A 25,893-nucleotide genomic window follows, 5' to 3' on the forward strand; every position below is an offset into this window, starting at 1 on the left:
TCACAGAGCGTACTTATCCGCTTCATGTTACCAACTAGTTCACAATAGGTAACATTTCTTATGACGCCAAACAGTGTAAGACGCAAACGCGTTTTAATGTTATTTTAAATTTCTCATAGGGTGAGTCGAAAAACAACACAAGTTGGTCACAAGTTGTGACCATCGTAAACTGGAAGCCTACTGCATTCACCTTTGACCTTTACCTTTGACCTGGTTAAACTTTGGCTTTTAAACTAGCCGTTAGATTTTGAGTATTTTCTAGTTTTTGATCTTTCTAATCCGAGTAATAAATATACTACATTCTATAAAATTCTCAATAAATGCTTCATTTTTATGTTACGTTATGTTATTACATTACATAATTATATTAGATAGCATTACTGATATATATTTAGAGATTGCTAGCAAAAGCTAAAAATGAAAAGAAAAGATTCCCATTTTTTTGTAGTTGAGAGGTTTCAGAAAATGAACTTGCTCAGTTCAAATGAACAGACTCCTAAAACCATTCCTGAAGAGTGGAATAGATTATCAACTTTTCCTGGCACCGATAAGTACAACCCAGTAGCTGTATTTCATTTTGATCCAAATAAACAAATCAGACACATCGGAGTTACTACAGATCAACAGGATAATTTAATAACCTTGAAGGAAGTCCAAGTCTTTCGATATCCTAGTAAGTAGTCGTGCTAGTAACTTACGTGTGAAAAATCATTTAAACTCACAAACACTTTAATGTTTTTCATAAAATTATGCAATTCAAATAATCTGTTAAATTATAATTTTGTCTGTAACTGTCTAGTACTTACTAGTTGATGCCCAAGTAAAAAACTCTCATGTCAACAAAACAGGGATATTACCAGAAATAATACATATGTAAGTTATATGTAAGTTATATGTAGGTTATATGTAAGTTATATGTAAGTTATATGTAAGTTATATGTAAGTTATATGTAAGTTATATGTAAGTTATATGTAAGTTATATGTAAGTTATATGTAAGTTATATGTAAGTTATATATAAGTTATATGTAAGTTATATGTAAGGTGATTTTAGTTTAGCCCGAAACTTGGCTATTTGGAACTCTGAACAGGAACTCCTTACTACCAGTTAAATTATTACTTCTCCCAAATAACATAAAAATTTACAACATCTTGTTATATGCTAATTTTGGACATAATAATATTTTAGATACTGATACATATGTTAAAATTTTCAAGCACACATATGGGTGCTAAGTTTAATCCTATTTACCAAGTTAAACTCATACTTTGAGCCAACTCTGTATGTAACTTCAGGACACAATCATGCTCTGGGTAAGGACACAGCTCAGGCTGATACAATATACCATGATGAGACGAACTATGGATCAAGTTTTGCTGTTGACGGTATAACAACTGGAAAGTTTAGCCACACACTAGAAGGTACCAACAAATGGTGGAAGGTAGACCTGGGGAAAAACATCATCTTCCAGTATGCGAAAATATATGTGAGATAAGGGAAGTTTTGCGGTGGACCAGATTGTGGTAAGCTACATAATAAGTAAGTTATATCACCAGCTTCCTCAACAAAAACAACCAAGCTTCTTCATGCACACACACACGCACACACACACATGCACGCACCCGCGTGCATATACATGCACGCACACACCCACAAACGCATATACATATATACACACGCACACACACATACATATATATATATATATTATATATATATGTACATGTATATATATAAATATATGTATATATATATACATATATATATATATATAAATAAAAAAAATTGTTTCCTCACCCCGGATACCCCGTATGGGTGGTAAATTCTGCTTTAACTCGGGTTTCCTACCAGAGACCTGGGAGTTTGAGCACTCGCCTCAAGATCTTAGCTGTTCCCAATAGCGCACTTTTCTGCAACTCACCTGAGTTGATTGTTGTTGGTATTTGGGCAAGCCACATTTTATGCGACGGTGTTATTGCGCCCAGTGCCCCAATGACTACTGGGATTACAGTTGTTCTTACATTCCAGCATTTTTCAATTTCTTCTCCAAGAGGGAGATATTTCTCTACCTTTTCTTTTTCTTTGCTGGCTATATTGTAGTCATTGGGTACTGCTGTATCTATTATAGTAGCCCTCTTGTTCTCCTTGTCTACCACCACTATATCTGGTTGGTTTGCTAGAACATGCTTGTCAGTTTGGATGTAGAAGTCCCAGAGGATCTTAGCGCCGTCATTTTCATTGACCTTACCAGGAGCTTCCCACCAGTGTTGTGGTTTATTAAGGTCATACTCATCACATAGACTTCTATACACAACACCTGCGACATGATAATGCCGCTCAGTGTATGCGTTTCCTGCTAACCGCTTGCATCCACTGATGATGTGTTGGATGGTCTCAGGTGCATCTTTGCACAATCTGCATTTAGGATCGTCTCTAGTGTGATAGATTTTCGTTTGGAGTTGTCTTGTTTGGAGCACTTGCTCCCGGGCTGCCATGATTAGCGACTCTGTATTGGCCGTTAGGTTTCCTTTGTTCAGCCACATATATGTCTGGTGAAGATCGCCAATCTTAGATATTTGTTGGTGGTAAGCACCATGAAAAGGTTTCGTGTGCCAGTCAATTTCCTCATCATCAGGGCGTAGGTCGGTTGTAAGAGTAGCCGATTGAAATTCAGCTAGCAACTTATCTGAAGTGGCCATGGAGGCTGCATATGATTTGATGCTTTGCTCCTCCTCTTTCACTGTCTGCTGTACACTTTTGAGTCCCTACCGCCATCTTTCCTATCGAGACACAATCTAGTAGTATCAGATTTTGGGTGGAGTGCTCCATGCATGGTCAGCAGTTTACGAGTTGCTATATCTGTTTCTTTGATGGCTTTCTCAGCCCACTTTATTATGCCTGCTGGATATTTTATTACTGGCAGTGCGTAGGTATTTATTGCCATGACTTGGTTCTTGGCATTGAGCTGGCTCCGTAGGACCTGCTGAAGCCGTTTCTTGTATTCGGTAATGGCTTTGTGACGTACCTCGGCTTCGTGGTTGATGTCTTTCTTAAGAATTAGCCTTCTACATTTCTCAATACCGAAGGTCATTCTGATGCCCTTGCTGTATACCTGACTGAGGTGTATTAGCGAATCAATGTCCCTTTCTTTGTTAGCGTACAGCTTGATGTCATCCATGTAGAAGAGGTGGTTTATCTTGGTGCCACTCTTAAACTGGTACCCATATTGAGTCTCCTCCAGCATATTGCTTAGAGGGTTTAATCATATGCAGAAGAGCAGCGGTGATAAGGAGTCACCTTGATAGATGCCTCGCTTAATTTTTACACTCGCCAGCTTTTTGCCCTTAGCCTCCAGTTCCATCTTCCATTTGGTCATTGAAATCTTGATGAATGCCACAAGAGCAGGGTGAACATTGTACATACTGAGGCACTCAAGTATCCAACTATGGAGAATTGAGTCATAGGCCTTTTTGTGGTCAATCCAAGCCATGGCCAGATTGGTTTGCCTTCTCCTGCTGTCTTGACAGACTATCCGATCCACCAGTAACTGATGTTTGGCTCCTCGGGTGTTGCGCCAAATTCCTTTCTGAGCACTGGTCATATAGTGACTCATGCGCTCTTCCAGTTTGTCTGCAACTATTCCTGAGAGCAGTTTCTAGGTGGTGGGCAAGCACGTTATTTATCGATAGTTTTTGGGAATCGGCCCTGCTTTGGATCTTTTATCAGAAGTACAGTTCGTCCTTTGGTCAGCCATTCCGGATGGTCACCTTGTTCTATTAGGCATTCCATCTGCTTAGCCATTTTAGTGTGAAGTGATATCAATTTCTTTAACCAGAAGGCTTGAATCATGTCATGGCCAGGTGCTGCCCAGTTCTTCATATGCTGCACTCTGCACTTAAATGTCCTCTTTGCTGATGGTGAGTCCTTGCTGAGCCACAGTGTGTTGATGGCTCTCTTTAAGCCTCTTCAGCCAATTTGCAGTGGTGTTATGAGTAGTTTCTTTCTCTCAGATGTCCTTCCAGAACTTTGAGGTGCTGGGTCGGGGAGGATCTGACCTTGGCCTCCGCAGTTCACCTTTGAACTGATAATACACTTTAGGTGGATTATTGATGAACAGTTTGTTCATTCTCTTGTTATTCCACTCTTTGGTGTACCGCTTCAGTCGTGCCGAGAGTGCTACTAGCTGCTGTTTGGCCGATTCTAGAGCTTCCATTGTGGCTTCCCTGTTTGGACGCTCCAAACTGTGGTTAGATCTTTCACTGAGCCTACTAACTTTCTTGCGCAAGTTCTTGATCTTATATATATATATATATATACCGTGTGCACCATAGACCGCACCATATTATAGGATACAGCCTCATATCCAGGATTTGTTTCTATGTTTAGCCAATAGAATTATACGGACATTGCAGGCAGCACCATATTATAAAAGACTGTTTAAATTACATAAAAGCAAGAACAACAAAAAGGTGAGTTGAATCAACTTGCACTAGAATATACAACAGTAATTTTTTACATTTGCCATATGAGCGTTAGGCTAAGGCGTGAGATAAAGATAGCGTAAATGCTTTTTTAGCTTAGACTTTTTGTTCCAATACTAACCAATTTGGCTAATCAAATGAACGCATAATTTTTATTTCTTACATAAGTTTAATTTATAACTAATAACATTTTGTGCTTTATTGTGAGAATTTTTATCCTAATACCAAATTACTCTCCTAATTGCACCATTGCTGTGTGATGTACATTACTAGAGGCCTTCATCAACTGAGCGCAAACTGTAGCTTTTACTTACCAGTAATTGCTATTCTCAATGTATCAGCACGTTTTCACCATCATTACAACCTTTTTAAATGGGGGATTCAACATCAGTTTCTTTTCTGTAAGCAAACTCATGTTTATTTCCATTTAATCTCAAGGATCCAACACAATTTTCTCTGTTGACTTCATGATAGCAGTCTATGTTGACTTCATGATAGCAGTCTATGTTGACTTCATGATGGCAGTCTATGTTGACTTCATGATAGCAGTCTATGTTGACTTTATGATAGCAGTCTATGTTGACTTCATGATAGCAGTCTATGTTGACTTCATGATAGCAGTCTATGTTGACTTCATGATAGCAGTTTATGTTGACTTCATGATAGCAGTCTCTGTTGACTTCATGATAGCAATCTATGTTGACTTCATGATAGCAGTCTATGTTGACTTCATGATAGCAGTTTATGTTGACTTCACGATAGCAGTCTATGTTGACTTCACGATAGCAGTCTATGTTGACTTCACGATAGCAGTCTATGTTGACTTCATGATAGCAGTCTATGTTGACTTCATGATAGCAGTTTATGTTGACTTCATGATAGCAGTCTATGTTGACTTCATGATAGCAGTTTATGTTGACTTCATGATAGCAGTCTCTGTTGACTTCATGATAGCAATCTATGTTGACTTCATGATAGCAGTCTATGTTGACTTCATGATAGCAGTTTATGTTGACTTCACGATAGCAGTCTATGTTGACTTCACGATAGCAGTCTATGTTGACTTCATGATACCAGTCTATGTTGACTTCATGATGGCAGTTTATGTTGACTTCATGATAGCAGTCTCTGTTGACTTCATGATAGCAGTCTATGTTGACTTCATGATAGCAGTCTATGTTGACTTCATGATAGCAGTTTATGTTGACTTCATGACAGCAGTCAATGTTGACTTCATGATAGCAGTCTATGTTGACTTCATGATAGCAGTCTATGTTTTCAGATATTTTTAAAGTCTAAAACCTCATGATCTAAAATCCATCAATCAATTACTTTAAAACGATCAATAATGACCATTGTCTCTGCAAATATCTTAGTGTTTACAATATTATTATTTTAGCTAACAGAATGAAAAATGTAACTTATCTCACCAACGACCATAATTCCAGTCAAACACCAAAAGACGGCACAGATGGATGGAAAGCTTGTATGAACTTGTATGATCCTCTAGGAGCTAATTTTACTGTTACATGTGGAAATGGTAGCACTCCTTACACTAGACAGTTTGCTATTTCAGTAGGGTATAATCATGGAGTTGCACTTACAGAGGTTCAAGTTTATGGATATAGTGAGTATATTCATTATTCTTGTTACTGCTTATGCCATGAGTACTTTTAGTTATCAGAGTTCTGTTTGCTTAGACTAACATATTTTAGGCTTCAGAAATGCATTGTATTTGCTCTAAAACTCTTTGCAAAGTAAGCTCATCAATCTTTTTCTAAACTTGTAGCTTCACATCATAGCTAGCAAAACAGTGGCACAATAATAGCATAATATTAGCTTTGTCGTTATTAAGTTCAGCATGAGTAAAGCGGAGTAGACGAAGTGGACAGACCACCTCATAAGAATGCCCAGCCTCAAAGTCTAAAACTTGGCCTTGTTTGTATAGATAAAACATGTATTGAAAATGTTTCAGTGTGTTTTGCCCAAATCAATTTGTGTTTAAGACACTCCAGCAGAGAACACAATTGAGCGATTTTACGTATACTTGAATGGGCCGATTTTGCTTTAATTAATAAATAGGGCAAATTATTAGAAGGAGACTTCAAAACTGTTTTAGTCAAGTCAATTTTTTTCAGCATAGCAATTTTTAATCTAGGGTCTCCGAACCAAGCTGCTTGTTGGTTGCTGTTCAAGAAAAACTAGAAAATTAGCTTACTTCAGTCTCAAATATGCAGTGTTTTCTTGCACGTGTTTGCTGTCAGTAGAGTTTTTAATAAGGGCTGCTGATGAATATAATATTACAAAACTGCAATTTTGGAAGCTTGAGCAATGTTTGAAGTGCTTTCTATTCAACATCGATTTTTATAGCCATCATCTGCTTACCCTATTTAGAGTATTTGCATTCATTTATTTGCTGCAAACTAGTAACTTAAAATTAATTAAACAAATTACAGTACCACTATCCCTAAAATCGATGATTGAAAAATCTTTAGTAGAAACTAGAAAAAAGATATAAAAGTGTGTGTACAAACTATGCCATGCCGTGTGCAAAATAAGATTTCAGATAAACTATGTTTACCGTCTAAAACCGTTCTAATGTTTAACTAAGTCCAGCTAACCCTCAAATATATCTTCACGGGTAACCACTACAGCTAACCCCATAACTAATGCAAATATAATTAATTTTTACTGTCAAATATTACCTATGATTTTTTTAAAAGGTTTTAGCCAATCTGTCCAATATTTTATAGTTGCAAGATGTCAAACAGCTTTAAAAACATGTATTTGTAACCTTTTCTCCGTTTCTGCCAGTTCAAGCATTCCTTTTCAGTCTTCGTTTTCACGAATAGGCTCAAGCACATGAACTTTCAAATAGCTGTTACAGAGAAAAATTGATGCTCTTCTGCGAAATTCTTGGATATATTTGTCTGCATCTATTTGTCCATATTTAGAAAAACTTTAATTATTTATTTAGTCTAAAGTTTTTGTCAATCTGCAATGTTATTAAGTAGATGGAACCCTGAGCAAGATCTATTTGACACTCATTACCACCTTATAAAGTCTGTTGTTACTCTATAGTCTGCTTTCAGATCAGCCACTAGAGAAGCAAGAAGGTGTCAAGGTCGACCAATCAGGATACAGAGACGTTGTCATCACTTTCCCTAAATGGACGAACATTGTAAAAGAAAAACCATGGATCTACAATACTCTTCCAAATTCTACCCAAAATTTGAAGTAAGGAGATTTTGTTACTTAAATCAAATTATACTTTGAATCTTCTATTTTTCAATTTTAAAGAAATATTTTTTCTTATTAAATTTCTTTTTAAAATACTATAATTAGAAAATCTATCTGCATACTTTCAAAACTATGATCCTGTAATCTGGCTTAAATAAGGTAAAGCATATTAGAGAGCTTCAGAAAATTTGGTTTTTCATGTCCTTGTCTCCTGACATATGGTTCGAGAGACTAAGATACTACTACCTGAGCCAATCAAAATTCTGCCTAACATGTAAAATAATATTTACTGTAGTAAGAGCGGTGACTGTATGTCTAGCTGTCTAAAGCAGGTTAGGATAAATCAAGTTTTTTTAGATAAAAAACTTTTGATATCAGCTTAAAAGATCGACACTCCAGCACTTGTTCTAATCAATTACTTTCCGACGTTTTAGAATACTTGAGTTATACGTTTACTTGTTCTTTGTGCTTTTATGACAAAATATGGAGCAAACGTAGCTAAAAAATTCAAAAAGCATCCTTTAGTAATAATTTTCATGATAACCCTGATTTCTCTCAGTACCCTAAACAAAAAGGGTTAGAAGTCAGGATAAAATTGGGCAAATTAGTTGAAATTTAGTTTGTGTCTAAGCTAGCTCCATTATTGGCCGTACTGCCTATTTGATCTGATTGGGCCATGAGCCAGATGACTCCTATCACACACTCTCTTCATTGTGAAAATCACATGCGAGTCAAGCTAGTTGCTCTTACATCCAGTGTTGCTGAGCCCATTCTTCTAGGCGGCCGACTTCTTGCCGAATTAATTTCCTCTCAGTCAGGCAGTATCTTCTGCTATTTCTGTTGTCATGGATGACATCAGTGCAGGCATTTCCATTTTGGCAAAGCTTTCAAACTCGCCTACTTTTCAAATAATGCAGCATTTGACTGGCCAGCGAACACCTCAGCAGTTCTGCCAACATTCTAGAAGTTGACCAGTTCTAGGAGATTTCTCGTGGTACCACTGTAGAGGGAACCTTTCCTTTGACTTAGTGCTCTCTTTGAGATCCTCCTATTTTGCTGGCTTTCCATCAATGAATTCTTCATCGTAAGATTTAGAATACAAAAAGCCACTTCTATAGGGATGTGCCCTGTTTGACAGGAAATGGCTGCACTTCAGTTGATCTACTATATAGACTGCATGGTCAGCCTCTGGGCATTCTTTGCTCCAGTGATGCCCTGGTGCTGAATCCCCTAGTCTAGAGCCATGTGTTGCAATGTGCATTGGCAGATAAAACAGTAAACGTTGCATCACATGGCATCAGATCTGCTTATTCCTTGTCGAAAACCAACAGGTGCTGCACTGGTCTTTGCTCTCTTTGAGTGTTGTAGCAACCTCAGAAAGAGTCTGGAATGGTAGATATATAATAAAATGTACTACATATTTCTGCTGGTGGGGTCGCTGAAGAGGCCTTCACCTTTTTTAGTTTTAGTTCTTGTGTGCACCGCATCTTGGTCAGCATTTTCTTGCATCTTATCAAAATATTTACTTTTAGAGTTTTTTTGAAGTCGATGAATCGGCTATCATGGCAATAAAAGTACAGACCGTAAGCCAATGAATTGGCTTATCAATAGTGTTTCACTTTTCTTTTCATTACAAAGCCTACACATTAACTAGACCAATAAAATTTTGTCTCAAATGAAACAATGTTGTGGCCAATCACATGCAATTAAGTGGAAACCTTTTTTCTAAGCAATTCCATTTCTAATTATTTTTAAAAACGGAGAAACCAGATTGCTAACCTCATGGCAATAAGAAATTCACCGCGTTTGTTCAATGCAAAGGAAGCGTCAGAATTTTGCGAGAGTGAGATTCACTAAACAGTTTTATACTTTTTTTGTGAAAATCTTTGTGTTAAATAAGATCCATTTTACAGTAAAACAATATCTGCCTTGATTCTTGAGATATTACATAAAAACTAGCGGTACATACTACATCGAGTTTTCGAATGTCTGTTTGAATTAATTTGGTCACAATGGCGATTTCAGCGCAGTAAGAAAAAAGTTAACTTCTTGCACTTCTGGCATTTCTGTAAACTATATGTTCTCTTAGTTATTTTCTATGACTAGTATCCAATCATCTTCTAAGAGTACCACTTTCCATGCAAGCAGTTCTTGCATCCTCCCAAGTTTCATGTGGCAGTTTTTTTGGCAGAACCGATTCAGGTCTTTCAGGGTTTATTTTCTCTGCAAATTTTAAGGTACTGGAGGTACTTTACAGCTACCTTTAATACTTAGTGGTTTATCTCTAACCAGATCGGCAAAGGAACAGGAATTAAATAGACCTCTAAGCTGGTGTCAATGTAAAAAAGTTAATACAACTCTTTTACATAGCCAAAGCAATGTTTCATGGGCTCAGGTAGGAAAGCTTTAAAAACATGCCTTTATATAAAATAGTTTAGTTCAGAACACTCACTGTATATAGAAGGTAAAAAGATACTGCTTTTCCTCTTTGGTGAGCCTTTTCCTTTATATAATTGATAGCTTGATAAGCTTTGCTTTCAAGCTGGAGTCAGAAGGTTGGTGGTTCGGTCGGTGTCTTTGCTGGCTCATTCTTCATTTGTGCTGCCCATTTGAGTTGGTTCGGCTATGAACCAGCTGGCTTCTACTGCAATATAAAATATTGCATACATTTTCCAAATAAAAGATGTATTACTTACATATCTTTATAGCAGATATAAATTATTTTACGATTATACTGATGGGCACTAAGTTGCTGGATTGCAAATTGAAGAACTATTCTATGTTCAAGGCCAAGTTTATGTAGAAGCATCAAGTGTAAAAAACAAAATTATTTTTAAATATGTACACCGAAATAAAACAAAAAATCTTGTTTATAAAAAATCTTTGAAAATAATGCAAGATAATTTTTTGTGACAAAATAATTTTGAATTATTATCAATGAGTGAATTTTTCCTTTTTTTATTCTCTTGAATTTTATTTTTTGTTAAACCACTGGCTAAATTTGTCAAATTTGTCCAATTTTGGTTTGTAAATATGCATTATTGCAGTATATGTATATGGTTATAATAAAGTATACAACCATTAACTGAGCGCTATGGTGGCATTTTTATATATTGGTGGCATATTGTTTCTCTATTATGATGCTCTATTAAAGGTGGCAGTCATATAAGTGGTGCCCAATTTTTTTACTAGCTGGTCTGAATTTTGGAAAGGTAAATTTATCATTTTAACATGCGATTTGATATTCACGTCACCTATATGCCTTATGTGCCCTATCATTTTTGGCAGAGCAACATTAATGTTGCAGGTGGCATTGTTGAGTGGTTTTTACATGTATATACATGTAACTTGACGTATCAAGCTGAGTTGAACAAAGACCTACTCTGATTAAAGCATTTTAGACTTATACAATTACTTGATAACTCAGCTGTAATGACTTTAAAGTTTTGAGGTAAAGAACTGAAATCTTTCTGATTGAGAAAAAATGATTTCAATACACTGTGACCGTAGCGACTCCTTATACTATTAGGTCATGCACTGTTCCTGAAGAGTATTATAATCATTCATCTAAAAGTTTTAAATTTTCAGAATTGACTGTAAACTACTGAGACAGATTTAAAGACAATTGGTCAGACCTAGACCTTAATGACTTTGAATAAACGTGTAGTTCCGCTGATTCTACCGATCGATCTTCTCAGCTACAACCATGGCAACGATGACAAATAAAACAAAATGATTAATTGATAACAATCTAATCTATCCATTATTATTGCTGGCAGTTAGCCCAGCATGATGTTAAGCTGGTTCTGGTATCTTTAAAACTTGGGTCAAAACAACTAACCTGGGCAATCGAGAACCTTTCTAAATATTCTAGCCAATCCCAATAGTGCGGCAAATTTCACATTTGAGATTTTCTTCTGGTGAAAAATCAGTTTGATCTGCTCCTCTTCTAGATTCTTGACTGCACCTAACACTCAGAACATGATAAGAAAAAGCATCACAAATGTTTTCTAGACATTGCTCAACTCTCTTGCCAAATACTAATAGTTCTACACTTTTTTCCTGTTTTTTGTCTCTAGCTCTCCCATCTCTTCGTCTATATAAATTTAGTTTCTTAGTCTACATCAACAATCCATTATTTTATTTGACAAACTGCATTCTTCCAATTTCACACGTTTCTCAATTAAAACCGTTCTACTACCTTCTATATCTTGACCAATGTATAGTCTATGTACAATTATCATCATCAGTTTTCTTGTCTTTCTATCCATCTCTTTCAACCCAACAACAGTCCTATTAATTATTCCTGCTGTGTAACGCACTGCTGCCACTGACCATGCGTTCATTGTTATAACTATATTCCCTCCACTTGTTTTCGACTTAAGAATTATTCTTATTCTTTAGTAATAGTCTTTTCTAACCTTTTCCTTATGCTTTCCATCTTAAGTTGATCTGCCTAACGTATTCCTAGGTAATTATGAGATCTGTTTCTCAAGTCTTGTACCACCTGTCCTTCTGACATACTGATACCTTAATTCTCTATCTTTCTTCCTCTCTACATCACCCATGTGGTGGGGTAAAGAGGAATTATCTACCTTTCCCGTCCAAACTTCATGCATATATCATTTTTAAATGCTCTGACTGTATTTACTAGGGCGTTTAGCTTTGCTTTAGATTTTCTCTAAAGCTTCAGACCATCCATGTATAAGAAGTTGCTGATTTTTTTGTTTTGTCAAAGCTTGCACCCCAGAGTAATTCCCATCAATAGAATTGAAAGCAAGATAAGGGTATTCACAGAAAGTAGGAGAGATAGTGATTCTTTTGGAAATAATTTTTTTTTGAGGTACGCCACTGCAATATTTTCACCAAAGTATTTTAGCTCAATGTTCCAAGTTCCCAAGCTGTTTCTTATTAATTCAATAACGGCTTTTTGCTACTCAAGTTAAATCCATTTTCTTCAAAATCCATGAATGAAATAGCATGTTACATACCTTCTGATAGTCAATCCAGTATAGTGCTAGGATAGTATTTCTTTTTTTGAATTGCATAGAATTCCTTTAACTACTATTTGTCAGTCTTTGGTGCTTTTTGTGTTCATAATACAGCTCTTCTGTTCTTCTCCAATACCATTTTGTTTCTCAGCTAAAATACCTGTCAAAATTTTCCACATGAGTGGTAAACATTTGATAGGTTGGTAGTTTTCAGGCTGTCTTCATTTAGCTACATATTTCTTGAAGGGGGCTGTTCTTGTTGATGTCATCCAATTTGTCCATTTTCTTTTTTTAAGCATTTCTGTAGATGGACTGTCACTAGTTAATTCAAACTTAAAGTGCTTAATCAAAAATTATTGTAGTCCTTTTGGACTTGGTGATCTTTAGTTAAATACTTTACCTGCCATCTCACTGACATCATTTACATTACCACAAATATCTTTTTGCCTTTTCGCATGCTTTTGTCTGCCTGTTACTCTGTTTATCCCTTCTGCATTTGTATCGTGCCTTGACCCTTCACTCCATATTCTATGCCAAAATATTTTAGATTCTTCCTTATCTGGTTGTGTTTTATCCTTGGAGTTTCCAGTTTTTTTTGTAGGTCATAGTGAAAGCGTTTCTGGTTGTTAACAAACATCCATTTTTGGGTATATTCTTCAACTTGTTCTGTATATCTCTAATTTTCTGACTTAATGCTCTAAGATCTTGTTTTAATTTTTCATTTATCACGTCAAATCTTTTGTTGCTGATCCTATAATTCTTCTCAAACCTCATTCTCTTTGAGTCATCCTGAGATCTTCTTTTACGCTCCACTACTCTACTCAAACCTGATCTTATATTCTTAAATTTTTGTTGCAGCCTTCTCTGTTAGGACTCTGTCGTGCTTCTATTCCCTATTCTCACTTAAACCCTTCTTTATCATTTTTGAACAAACCAAGATGGTATCACCTAGTTCCATGAAACTATTGATTTCAACACAAGCCAGTTCCATGTCAACATGTATTACTTTTTGAATAATCTTGCCTCTAGCAATATGTCCAAGGCTTCTTAGCTTTGGTTAATCTCTAGTTATGCTACTGAGTTCACTTATACTTTTTTACCAGTAATTTATCTTTTTCTAAAGCTTGGTTTATCATTAACTATTATCATTATTATTGAAACTGCCTTCACAACCAAATAGTTGATAGTGAGTCGAGGCCTTAGCTTAAAGCTAAAAGGTTATAACTTTAATGAATCTTGCCATTAAAGAGTCTTCTTTAGAATTTTAGCAGTTCCTAGTAGCACTGTTTTCTGAATTGTTTCAAAATACAGTTCAGTGTCGACCTCAGTAAGATATGACATAAGCTGGCTGGATATTTTCTTAAGTTCTTCAGTCACTATAAGTATAATTTTTGGTTAAAAATTTTGCAGCCAACAAAACGCAAATCCCAGTTCTTTCTTCTAATTATTATAATTAGTATTATTATTATTACTAATAAATAGTAGAAGTTGCATACAATCCGTATTTGGCCTTGTATTCTTCATCACTTCCTTTATAGTGGCATTTCTATTAGATGTGAAATTTGAATAAAGGTGGTGCTCAAATAAAGGTACTAGATTATGTAATGCGTTGTAATATATGATTTTAATTACGTACATACATACCGGGAGCAATGATGGGTACCAATGTTAGTACTTGTTAAAACTCAAACATCACTAATTTCCATTTTTCATTTGTGAGTCTTCTTTTGTAGATACACTTTGAGTGTAGATGGGCATAACCCTATTGGTCATCAGTTTGAAACTGGCCTCTCAGTTACATTCTACTGGCCAAAAATTAAGATCGCAAGAACATCAGGCAAGTTTGAGGTATCTTGTTGGACAGATGAAGGTGTATGCCCAGGACCAGTTACATATGGAACATTTGAAAAAGGCAGAGTATGTACAGGTGAGAACAGTTGAGAATTTCTACAACAAAAGTTTATTGGGTTAGAAAGGACTCTGTGTGAGTCTTTTTTACAGTAATAAAACTAGGAACTTTTGAGTTGTGACGAATAACATATTTAACCAGTTTAAAAATAAAGTATAACATAGAATATGACACTATAGGTGATATAAGACTTGTTCGAGCGTTTCCCAAATTGAGCACTGACAAAGCTTCTGCAAAATTTTTAAATAAGCTCCTCTGGCTTGTACAGGGCCTTTGACAGGTCTTTGGACAGTTGGTTCTTCTCATAGTTTGGTTAGATCGAGTCAAGAATTGACCGGCTTATGTGGTACTGGTTTTAATGGAGGGCCGGTCGGTGCCTGACAAAGCAATCAAAGAGTGTCTCTAGTTTTTAAAACTTCTTTTTTCATGAACACAGCTAATATTTTTAGGTAGTTTCGATTTGATAATACACTGTTTCTAAGTTCATAGTTTAATATTAAGATTGCTTAGTGTCTAACATATAATATAAGAAATGTATAATATTTTTTAGCCCCTGGTCAAGTTGAACAACTAACTGCTCAGTTAATCTCGGGTCCTGAAGTAAAAAGAAATGGGCAAAAACTGTATAAGTATACAATCAACTGGAAGGTAAAATAATTTATCATAAAATATGTTAAAATTTAATAACATCATAAACAATTAGACTATTTGAGTAAAATTGATCTCCATGATTCTTCTTGTATCTGCATCACTACATTTCTAGGAGCCAGTTATCAACTGCGATTACCTACACTCAATTCACCCATATATCTACAAACTGAACAATGGGCCAGAGATGTTTACCATGGATACTAAGGTTGTTGTTCAAGCAGATGCTGGAACAAATGCAAGTTTTAAGGTCAAAGCACAAAATGCAGACAACCTGACTTCTGATGTTACTATCATAAGATTACAGGCCCCTCCAGCAGGTCAGAATAAACAAAAACTTATTTGCACTTAAATTTCTATACTTATTAAATATAGAGTTGCTTTCCGTCACATAAAATAGTCTATTGTAGCTCTGTAGGAATAGTTCTATGTTATACACACCTTGTGAAAATGTTATAAGTGCTTCTAGTTACAATTGTAATACCCGTCAATATAACGGTCCCCGTTTTGAAATATTATTATACTTTTAAATTGATTTGTTCTTATTATTACATTAACTGATCAATTGCATCACCTTTTCTAACATCAAAAAGTTTTTTCACTTTTGCAGTAGTTTTATGCCATCCAAATCAAATGTTTGTGCATACGAAGCACATACGTGTTTTATGCCTTTAAGAAAGAATTTTTGTACTCATCAAAATGACACTTCTGCTAATTAAAGTTATATTATACCTTTTACTAGCACCAGGACCTCCTCTTAACCTAATGATGCAGACTGTTAAAAATAGCTGTGTCTCTCTAACCTGGGAGAACCCATTATATAGCAATGGAAAGATTACCAATTATCAGGTATAATATCCTTTACCTGTGTTTAACTAATATTATGCAATAGTAAGTGTCAAGTATACAAAGATGTTATTCAGTCAGCCTGCAGCTAAGACTAAGAAAGTGTACCAGCCACAAATATTTCATTCATACATATTAATAATTTCAACTTGGTTGATTAAAAGAAATGAAGGGAAAAGAAATTTCCACAAACCTTTTTAAACTCATCACGAAAACCAAAAATTTATGCAAACAGAGTTATGTGAGTACATTTAAATTATGTGATGAAGAAAAATTATTTTTACAAAAAATATTGATTTATTTGATATCTGTATGTAGTTTAATTTGGTTACAGTACAAGTGCTATGATACAACGTGGGAAGACGTGGTTGAACCGGAATCACTCAAATCGACTGTTTGCGACATGCCTGCAAATACTAATGTGAGCTGCAAAGTGAGAGCTATCAATGATCACAAGGAAGCTGGGGATGAGTCTGTTTCAGCTTCTGCTTTAGCAGGATGCGCAGGTAAACCAGATGATGTATTGGACTATGAAATTATATGTAGGACTGTGAAAGTTGGTTGGTTGCAAGTTTATATAAGTTTATGGTAGGAAAGATACTCAAGCAGTATATAAAAATTATAATTAAATCTACTTGTTTTACTTTGCCTCCGCAGATTTTTAAAAAATGAACTGTAAACATTTTAGATCCTTCAGTACCACAAGATTTTAATGCAACAAAAATTGGTAGCGTTATCAAAGACAGAAGCGGTCAAAAGAAATGGAATTATACTGTTTCATGGCAGGTTTGTATTACACTTTAATCAATAATTAGTGACTTACAGTTAATTGTATTTTATAAAGGCTTACATGTTGAATTTGTGTCTAATACAACTATTTCAGAAACCTGCTGAGATAAACTGCAATAATATAGATCACTACGTAGTTTTCAAGACCCTCAACACTATGCAGATTGTCTCTAATAGTTCAGTTGTATTAACATTGGATGCAGGCAGTACAGCAGAGATCAACATTACAGCTGTAAATAATAAAGGCCTCTCTTCTTCACTTATAGAACATCTACTAGTAGATGAAGCAGGTCAGTGTTAATAGATAGATAAACATCTTAACGAAGCAGCAGAGCTTTATTTGCTTAATTAGCGAAGAGTGAGTTAGCAAATACTGTTGGTCTATTTGCTTCATGGGTGAAAGTACTATAACTTAGTTCTCTTTTGGTTGACCGTACATGATGTACACAATGGAAGTGTCAGGTAGAACCTGCTGTCAGAGAATAAGTGTGAGCCCAAGTGTTCTGCCAATACTTCAACTAGTAAATTAGCGGGGCAGTGACTTGGAAAGTACAAATTGTATGCTAGTTTTATTCTGGGAATTGTAATGATCATAGATATAGAGCTGAGATATGTGAATTCAGAATTCAATAAAACAAAATGAAAATGATAATGAAACACCAATATTTTAAGATGCTCACCGGTACAGTATAGGACAACAGATTCTAAATGGTACTTATGGCGGTGGTTCTATTTATATTAAAATATTGTCAAAAAACTTGAAGGACAAGATTTCAGGCGGATTTTAGAGTGATTTCAGGCTGGTGAATTGGGTAGACATACAAAAACACTTCTGTTAAATGTGGCATATATGATAAAATATGTATTTTGTTTAGATTAAGTAGTTTTGAACAAAATATAGTGCAAAATTTACTAAAGCTGTGCAATAATGCAATGCTAATAACTTTAATAATTACGTGTTCTTAAATAACTTTGTAGTTGTCCCAAAAATTTCAAAAGTATCAAAATCATCACACTTCAAACATGTCACATTATTTTCAAAGTGCTTAACCTTTATGTCTGTTGGTATAGTTCATAGTAATCATATCTAGCTTCTTGCTGTCCTCAAACAAAATAATAACAATAGTAACAAATGCAAAGTACCTATTTTAGTTTTTTCCATAATACTTGAATATTGTCAAAAGAATTAAAAAAAATGGCTCGTCTACCCACTAGACTCCACTGGAACCTAGAAACTTTACTAACATTACTAAATATGATTATTCTTTAACAATAAACAGAGCTTGTGATACCAGAATATATTTGTACAGAAATATATGTCACAATAGAAACTCAAGAAATAGCATGTTTCGTAGGTTAGCTAAGTTGCTCTTTCGGTGGAATAGCTTTTTTTGTATATTACTTTTCTTCCAATCACTTCTCTTGACTAGTTCTCTAGCCATATGCAGTTTATCTAGCTCGCTCAGATTGGCTGCCTCAGTCGGGTTGCTTTGGTCGGGTTGCCTCAGTCCAGCTGGCTCAATTTGGCTCGCTCAATCTATCTGGTTCAGTCTAGGCTCTTGCTCTAGCATGGCCAGGCTAGTCTCCACTACAGTATAACACTCCTATATATAGCATGGCCAGGCTAGTCTCCACCACAGAATAACACTTCTATCCGTTGTTCTGTTGTGTTATTTATTAGTTCCAACTGATGGACCTGAGATTACTCTGAAGTTCTCTTCAACGTGTGTGAATCTTTATATCAACAAACCAAAACATCCCAATGGTGTTATCATTGCGTACCAGGTAAACATTTATTATGCCTGATAAGTTACTTGTTGTATAGATGAACAATGCACCTTTTATTGCTTCAGATATTTATAAACTAAACCTGTTGGCGATACAAAGCACATTTATATTAAAGCAAAAAAGCAGTATTTACCGTACACTTTCGCATGAACATTTTTCATTGGCCTGCCTTTGAAAAATCTTTTTGAAAAAATTGTTCCTGCCAAGTTAATATATACTGTAGGTCAAAAGTTGTTATTGCATCACTCTTTCTGCTGTTTCAAAATCTTCTTAGAAAAACCTGTCACGTGCCCTTTAATTGTGACAAAATGACTAAATTTGTTCAGGCACGGCAACTGATAAGCCATAACTTTTGTAGAACCTCCAAAATCATTATCTTTCTTTATCAGAGATTTTTGAGTCTCTGTCCTTCGTCGCATCACACTTTATATCAGCTCATATGTAAAAGGTCGTTCATGTGTTTTTACTTTTTTCAAACTTTGGGTACTGATGCATGTGAAGAATCCTTTCATTGAACTACCGCAATGTTCTGTTAGCTCAGTTTTTTCAAGCCTTCTGTACATTTGAGTCCTATTCTAAGAATCGAAAGAACTAGGTTCTTTTTTGCAAAAAATGTTGAACTCTATGCCAGTATTTTAGCTGATTTGTTAAATAAGTTTATCCTTTTTTGTTGTAATGAAGCATTTCGGTTTTCCAACTGAAGGAGCAGTAGCATACTTGATTGGCAGCTCTTTACTCCTCTCTAATACAATACAATACTATACAATACAGTACGATACAATACAATACATGTGCAAAGTTACTGTAACCCAAATTTTTGTTTATGCTCTAGATTTCAGTTTTTTGAATGCAACTAAGTTTTATATTAAATACTGAAATGCTATTATATTCTATTAACATTATTATATTACTCATGTAAAAATCTGTTGAACTATTTGTTGAATATGCTGAATATGTTGATTTCTCTTGAATATGAAATAATTTCACTTTCTGATATCTCATCAAATGTGATTTTAGAATCTGAACAGTATACATGTACATACTATACACACAACATTCTAATTACCACAAGCATGTCTAAAAAATAAACTTTATAGTAATAATTATCTTAAAAAAGACTAACTACAGATTTTATGGCTTTTATAAATCCATCAAGTTTAAACTAACAATGCATTTATGGTTTGTTGAGAGTTTTAATGCATTGTATAATATTTCCATGATTAACATGACTTCAAAACAGTTTTTTGATATTGCTATAATTTATGTTTTCAAGCATTGTATGAGTTGCTGGAATTCTCAGCGCAACTCTAAAAATAGCCGAAGCTAAAAGCTTTTGAGCCTTTACTTACAAAATACTGAGTGAAACTCATAAACATGTCAACTACCATGAACAATGCTTTCTAGCTTTTGGATTCAACATGGCTCTTTGAATTTTATAAATTGTTAATGTAACTGCTGGTTCTGTTTCAGAACTAAGTTAAAAAAAATATTGCTAATAATTTTTGCAATGTTTTTCGTTACAAAATTTATATAAATGCAGATTTATTTCCAACCTACTAGTTTTAAATTAGAAACTTCTCTTATGGAGCTCAGCGGCTAACCTTAAAATAATAATTAATTCTATTTATAGTTAACTGTCATTTGATAATATAAACAAATTATCTTTTCAGTACTGGTGTTCAAAAGTTGAATCAGAACTTCAAGGTGCTATTCCAGTGAAGAGTCTTGATATAAATGAAGGATTAATTCCGAAAGTTTGTGATCTACCTCCAACACATAAAATAACCTGTAATGTAAAAGCACTCAACAAAGCGGGAACCAGCCCTCCTACTGTTATGGAAGGATACACTAAAGCCTCAGGTAGGTGGAAGTATTTAGCAAGCAAGTACTCAAAAAATCACACTGTGTCATAGATTTATTTTGTGCTAGACAAAAGCATAACATTGTTTAAATGCATAATTAATGATTATTTGTTTTATTTACATTGACATTTACATTTTTATTGCACAATAACAGAGTTATTAAAGATGGGAGCCTTTATACCCAGCTGATAACTCAAGTTTGCTGAAATCCTTCTGTTATCTGCTCTATTGATGAGGTCTTACAAAACAAGCAGCTTCTGCAAGTTTAGCAAATTCAATCAGATTTGAAAGCATAGATAATAAAATAATTGACCTAATATAACAAAGTAGTAGACAATTTAAGTAAACATACAATAAGAGTTGAAAACTTAACTAAAGCATTGCACTTAGAGCTTATCTGCTATGAAATATTTTAGAGTAGATATTAGCTGTTATAATCATCAGCAGTAGAATTTGCATATAATTTGCATATGCATCAAAAACAGATTATCAACAGGAATGATTGCAACACAGCTTTCTTTTCCCAGTTTTATGAAAACTTCCTGCACTTTGCATACGCCAATCGATAGTTTAATTTTTTTGTAAAATGATACATACATATTTAGGTTTTGAAAAAGAATTCTGTACAAGTTATTTTGAAAATGTCCACAGCAGCTGAAATAACTATTGTCATGCCCTAGTTATTTATGTGAATTTCTTGCAAGGGTACAACATCAATTCTTTACACATTGTTTCAATTCATTTAAAGTGTCGATCGACCGTCAGATAGAAATATTACCAGCTGATGAAAGACAGCCTCATTCAGTCATTATTAAGGTTTACCCAGTCAAATTAGATGATTCAGCCTTGGTTCTAAGGTGGGTGGTAGTTAGCTTACTATATTATATTTATAAATGCAATACTTCTGGCCCATAGTTTTCTAACAATTTCTTTGCAGTCTTTTGTTAGCCTTTACGTGAACGTAATTCTAAATAGAGTAAAACTAGTTAAATTCTATAACCATGGTTACCTATTTTATATTTTGTAGCTCTTATCTGGTTCTACTCACAAAGCAAGCAGGTGAACAGGAACATTCCAGTGAAAATTGGACTAAGATTGCCAACTTAGCCAGTGCTTTGGTGACAGATGATGGATACACACTTTACATTGGAGATGGAAAGCAATATGGTGAATGCACTAACAGCCCCTTAGAGCCTGGGGCTTCTTACCTAGTTAAAGTTGCTATCTCAGTTCAATTGCAGCAGGTAAATAAATTCAGGATATTTGGGGGTGATTGCAGAAACCACAAAACTTTCATAAAAAGAGTCTGATGGATTACAATGTCTGGGCTTTTAATTCCATACTTTGGTATATGGGTAATTTAAAAGTGGTATTTACAAAAATTGTCAAGATTCAATCTGCCAACTTTACATTGTTTTGCAGTGAATATACTGGATAATTTTTCAACTCTAGTAAATTTATCAATGTTATATCATATTAAATTTTCCATTTCCTGTAGTGTTGATAAATAATTCCACAATATACTGCAGTTATTTGATGTCTTCTGCAGGTTTACTCAACTCATTTGCATCTCTTGTAAAATCTGATTGAGTTGTTTGAGTTTAGTTGCTGAACCATCATTAGGCAATCAGGAGACTCTGTTGTGATTGTTGATAATTTAAGCTGCAATATTAATTTTTTAAAGACTCTTTGTAGGAGAACATCACAATTTACCAAGACATGGATCAACAGACTGGCTTTCAAGGTAAAATACCCATCTGCGTTTGCCCCAACTTATGTTTGTGTGTTTGCTTTGATATTGGGACAACTGGTCGTCGGGTATACCTTTATTCTTGCTAATGCCTACAAGTATAGCCTTCAGTACTCATGCATGCTAGTATTACATATAGAATATTCTACATTCACATTTTATATAACAAGATGTTGAAATATGAGTTTCAAGCTAGAAGAAATTAATAAATGAGGTTCAGAGCTGCCTTCTTTTTATGCTAAAGTTAGACAAAATGATTTGATGTTAGATGGGTGAATAACTTTTTTTGGTTTATTATGCAAATGTCAGAGGGAAATTGAAATCGTCAGAATCTGTGTTGGCAACACAAACTATTGTCAAAAAGAGTTCCTTATTCCTGAGCAATCATGCATCAAACAACATTAAAAGGCTTTGGTTATAAATTTAAATGCAGCCACCTTAAACTTTTAGAGTTGTCTACACAATTTATGTGTGTGAAATGTTTGTTCAGCAGAAACACTTTTGACTGATGTTATTTGATCATTTTTGATCACCTGACCTCTGTTAGCATAAGTGACAATTTGAAATTATCTCCCAATCGAAATGTTTCGTTCAGGGTTGGGTGCTTAAATTTAAATGCTGCATTCAATTTATTTATAGATTTTAAGTTATACGTCATTCTTTTGTGGTCTACCTTAATTTTCTTGCCAAATATTTACACTTTGTGGGCATATTCCAAATGATGTGACTTCACAGTGATTGTCTTCACACATCTTTTGATAGTTTTGATCTTAGCTTGGGAAAACATGTTTGCAATTTTCAGGAACTTTATTCTTGTCTAGTTTATTTTGGCAAGCGCCTTTGTTACAAATTCAGATTGAGCCAATCAGCTCAGAATTATTATTGTTAAGTCTTTTAATTTGAGTGACGTTGATTTCTGAGTAAAGACTTAGAGACAAACTAGATTAAATATTCAAAGAGCGAACGATGACAGAATAACTTATGTAAGTTATCAATCGTAAGTTATCGATGTATCAAATTAAAGTCTTCTATTTGCTGCTGGTTTATCTGCTTTTTTATCAGGATATTAAGATGGGTCATCTAAACTACCAAAGTATACAATGCACTGGCTATAATTTTTTTCAGTTGAAGACTTTGGTTCTTTAAAATATGAACAGCATACTAGCTCGAAATATTTTTTTTACTAATTTCAGCTCCTTCCCATTACTGTCAGTCTGCCAAATTAATTGAAAACAGCATTCATGATGGCAACAGCTCACAGAGAGTAGGCGAGAAAGTCTTATATGCTTGTATAGATGGCTACGTCAAGTCTGGGGGTGACGCAATATTGGTGTGTTCTTTATCTAAAGACTACGAACCTTATTGGAAAGGATCTACTATAGTTTGCACCAAAATACCAGGTTTGTTGACTGTTGTTTGAACTTGCTTACACAGATAAAAAATCTGATGTATTGTTATTTATTAATTATTAGTATTTGAAAAAAAACATTTGGTGGAAGTTGACATTTGGTTGAGGAGCTTGTAAATATTTACTTACTTTCCCAATGCTTTGCATTGCTCTGCACGTTTAATAAAATAATTACCTAATGATTTGAGTCACTTACCTGGAAAGCTAAATCTTTACTAAAACAGTAACCGATACCAATAGCTAATACCAAAACATTTTGGGCCAGCTTAACTATGATTACTCGTAACCTGCAACAGTGCTAGTTATTAACTCGAACCAAGTGCGGAACGTGAGTATCTTAACCAATATAATGACTATTTGCCCGAATAATCCATTGTATTCCATGTAGCCTAATGATTAGGTTTGCTACCACCAGATCTGGAGGTCCTGAGATCAAATCTGGTGTGGTGTAGTTTTTTCATCGATAGATTTTATTGCTATAACTGCTCGCGGGTTTGAAAAAAACAAAAAGACAATCACTGAAATTTATATCTGTATAGATTATTGATTAGGTACTCACTATGTGATCATATGTATCCACAAACTTGCCAAATGCAAAGTTGCAATTTATGAAATGTATTGACAGGTTCATTACTTTATCGGTTGGAGGTGAACATGAAGACGGTTTCAGTAAAACAAATTAGCATTTACTTACACTTCTTCCGCAAAACAATCAGTCAGTTATTGTACCTTATAGACACAAGCTGTTTGTAGCAGCATCAACCTGTAATGTTAATGATTCATTAGAATCATATGCTTACAAGCAGGAAATTAAATTCATTTGTGCAATAACCTTATTCTCTTAAAGAAACTAGATAACTTTCATAACAGAATCATCTTAATTTTAGCTGAAAACAAAGGAGTTTACATTGGAGCAGGAGTTGGAGGTGGTGTCTTGCTGGTTTCTATTGCTACTGCAGTAGCAGTAGTTATCATTAAAAAAAGGAAAAAGGCAGTAGATAACCAGAGGGCTGAAGCAGAAACTGATGCAAATAGAGAATACACGGAGATGTCTTCTCAAGAACCTTCCAATTATGCTAAAATTGATGCTACAGATGTTATTGTTGCTTCTGAGAGTAACCATTATGGAAATTTGGCTAACGATTCTCAAGATGGAGAATACGAAACACTGTAACCATTCTAAATGCTGATAGACACCTGTTGAGTAAATTTAATGATTTTTTTGCGTTTGTGTGAACTAGAGCAAGGCGTGGTTTGTTTAGTTTGACTTACACTTAACTAACTTTAAAACTTACTTTAGATCAAGTTGGCCTTGTCCAATTTTATTTTTCCCTCATTCTGCTTGCTAAACAAATAAAATTGTTTTTTTGTGGATGGCTGAATAACCCCTTTTACAGCTGCTGAAAAGAAAACGTGTATATTCAACAGTTTACTGACCATAAAAAACACACCCTAACCAGACTTCAACAGCCAAAAGATTGCAAAAATATTACCCAGTTGCCTGACACATACATTTACGAATAAATATACAAATAAATATATGTATATGAATATATAAATAAATATACATAAAAACATAAATATACATATATCTGTATATAAATATACATATATGTGTATATAAATATACATATATGTGTATATAAATATACATATATGTGTATATAAATATACATATATCTGTATATAAATATACATATATCTGTATATAAATATACATATATGTGTATATAAATATACATATATGTATATAAATATACATATATGTGTATATAAATATACATATATGTGTATATAAATATACATATATGTGTATATAAACATACATATATGTGTATATAAAAATACATATATGTGTATATAAATATACATATGTAGTATATACATTTAATGCTTATGAAAAGCCGCGCTTCTCTTTGTAAGCCGTCCAACATGTGTTATAATTCAGTGATTCTCTCTACATCCTACTTTGATGCATTTTTGCCCGAATAGTCAATATTTTGACTCATTGTTTCAAGTTTTTAAAAGCACTATTTTATGGATGAGCAAAGAAACTTTGATTGAATAAATCAATCAGATGAATAATGTTTCTTTAAAATCAGAATATTACTTCATCTAGTGTTGCAAACTTATCAGAAGTTTTGTCAGACATACGAAGAAGAAGTGCTCAAACACCAGAGA

The 25,893-nt window shown here is 34.4% G+C and overlaps 1 protein-coding gene across 1 annotated transcript; it reads left to right on the forward strand.

Moving 5' to 3' along the window:
* The first annotated feature begins 1,504 nt into the window (after positions 1–1,504).
* LOC137400086 (uncharacterized) lies at positions 1,505–25,052 on the forward strand. The gene is made up of 17 exons (XM_068086394.1): positions 1,505–1,523; positions 5,881–6,108; positions 7,574–7,718; positions 14,446–14,639; positions 15,172–15,269; positions 15,385–15,589; positions 16,012–16,118; positions 16,450–16,621; positions 16,804–16,901; positions 16,999–17,194; positions 18,586–18,689; positions 20,363–20,552; positions 21,303–21,411; positions 21,582–21,798; positions 22,250–22,298; positions 23,498–23,704; positions 24,600–25,052. The coding sequence occupies exons 2-17, from the start codon at positions 5,889–5,891 to the stop codon at positions 24,884–24,886; spliced, it is 2,598 nt and encodes an 865-aa protein (XP_067942495.1). The 5' UTR covers positions 1,505–1,523; positions 5,881–5,888; the 3' UTR covers positions 24,887–25,052.
* Positions 25,053–25,893: the final 841 nt, after the last annotated feature.

This window comes from Watersipora subatra, chromosome 7 (assembly GCF_963576615.1).
Source record: "Watersipora subatra chromosome 7, tzWatSuba1.1, whole genome shotgun sequence".
Lineage (NCBI taxonomy): Eukaryota > Metazoa > Bryozoa > Gymnolaemata > Cheilostomatida > Watersiporidae > Watersipora > Watersipora subatra.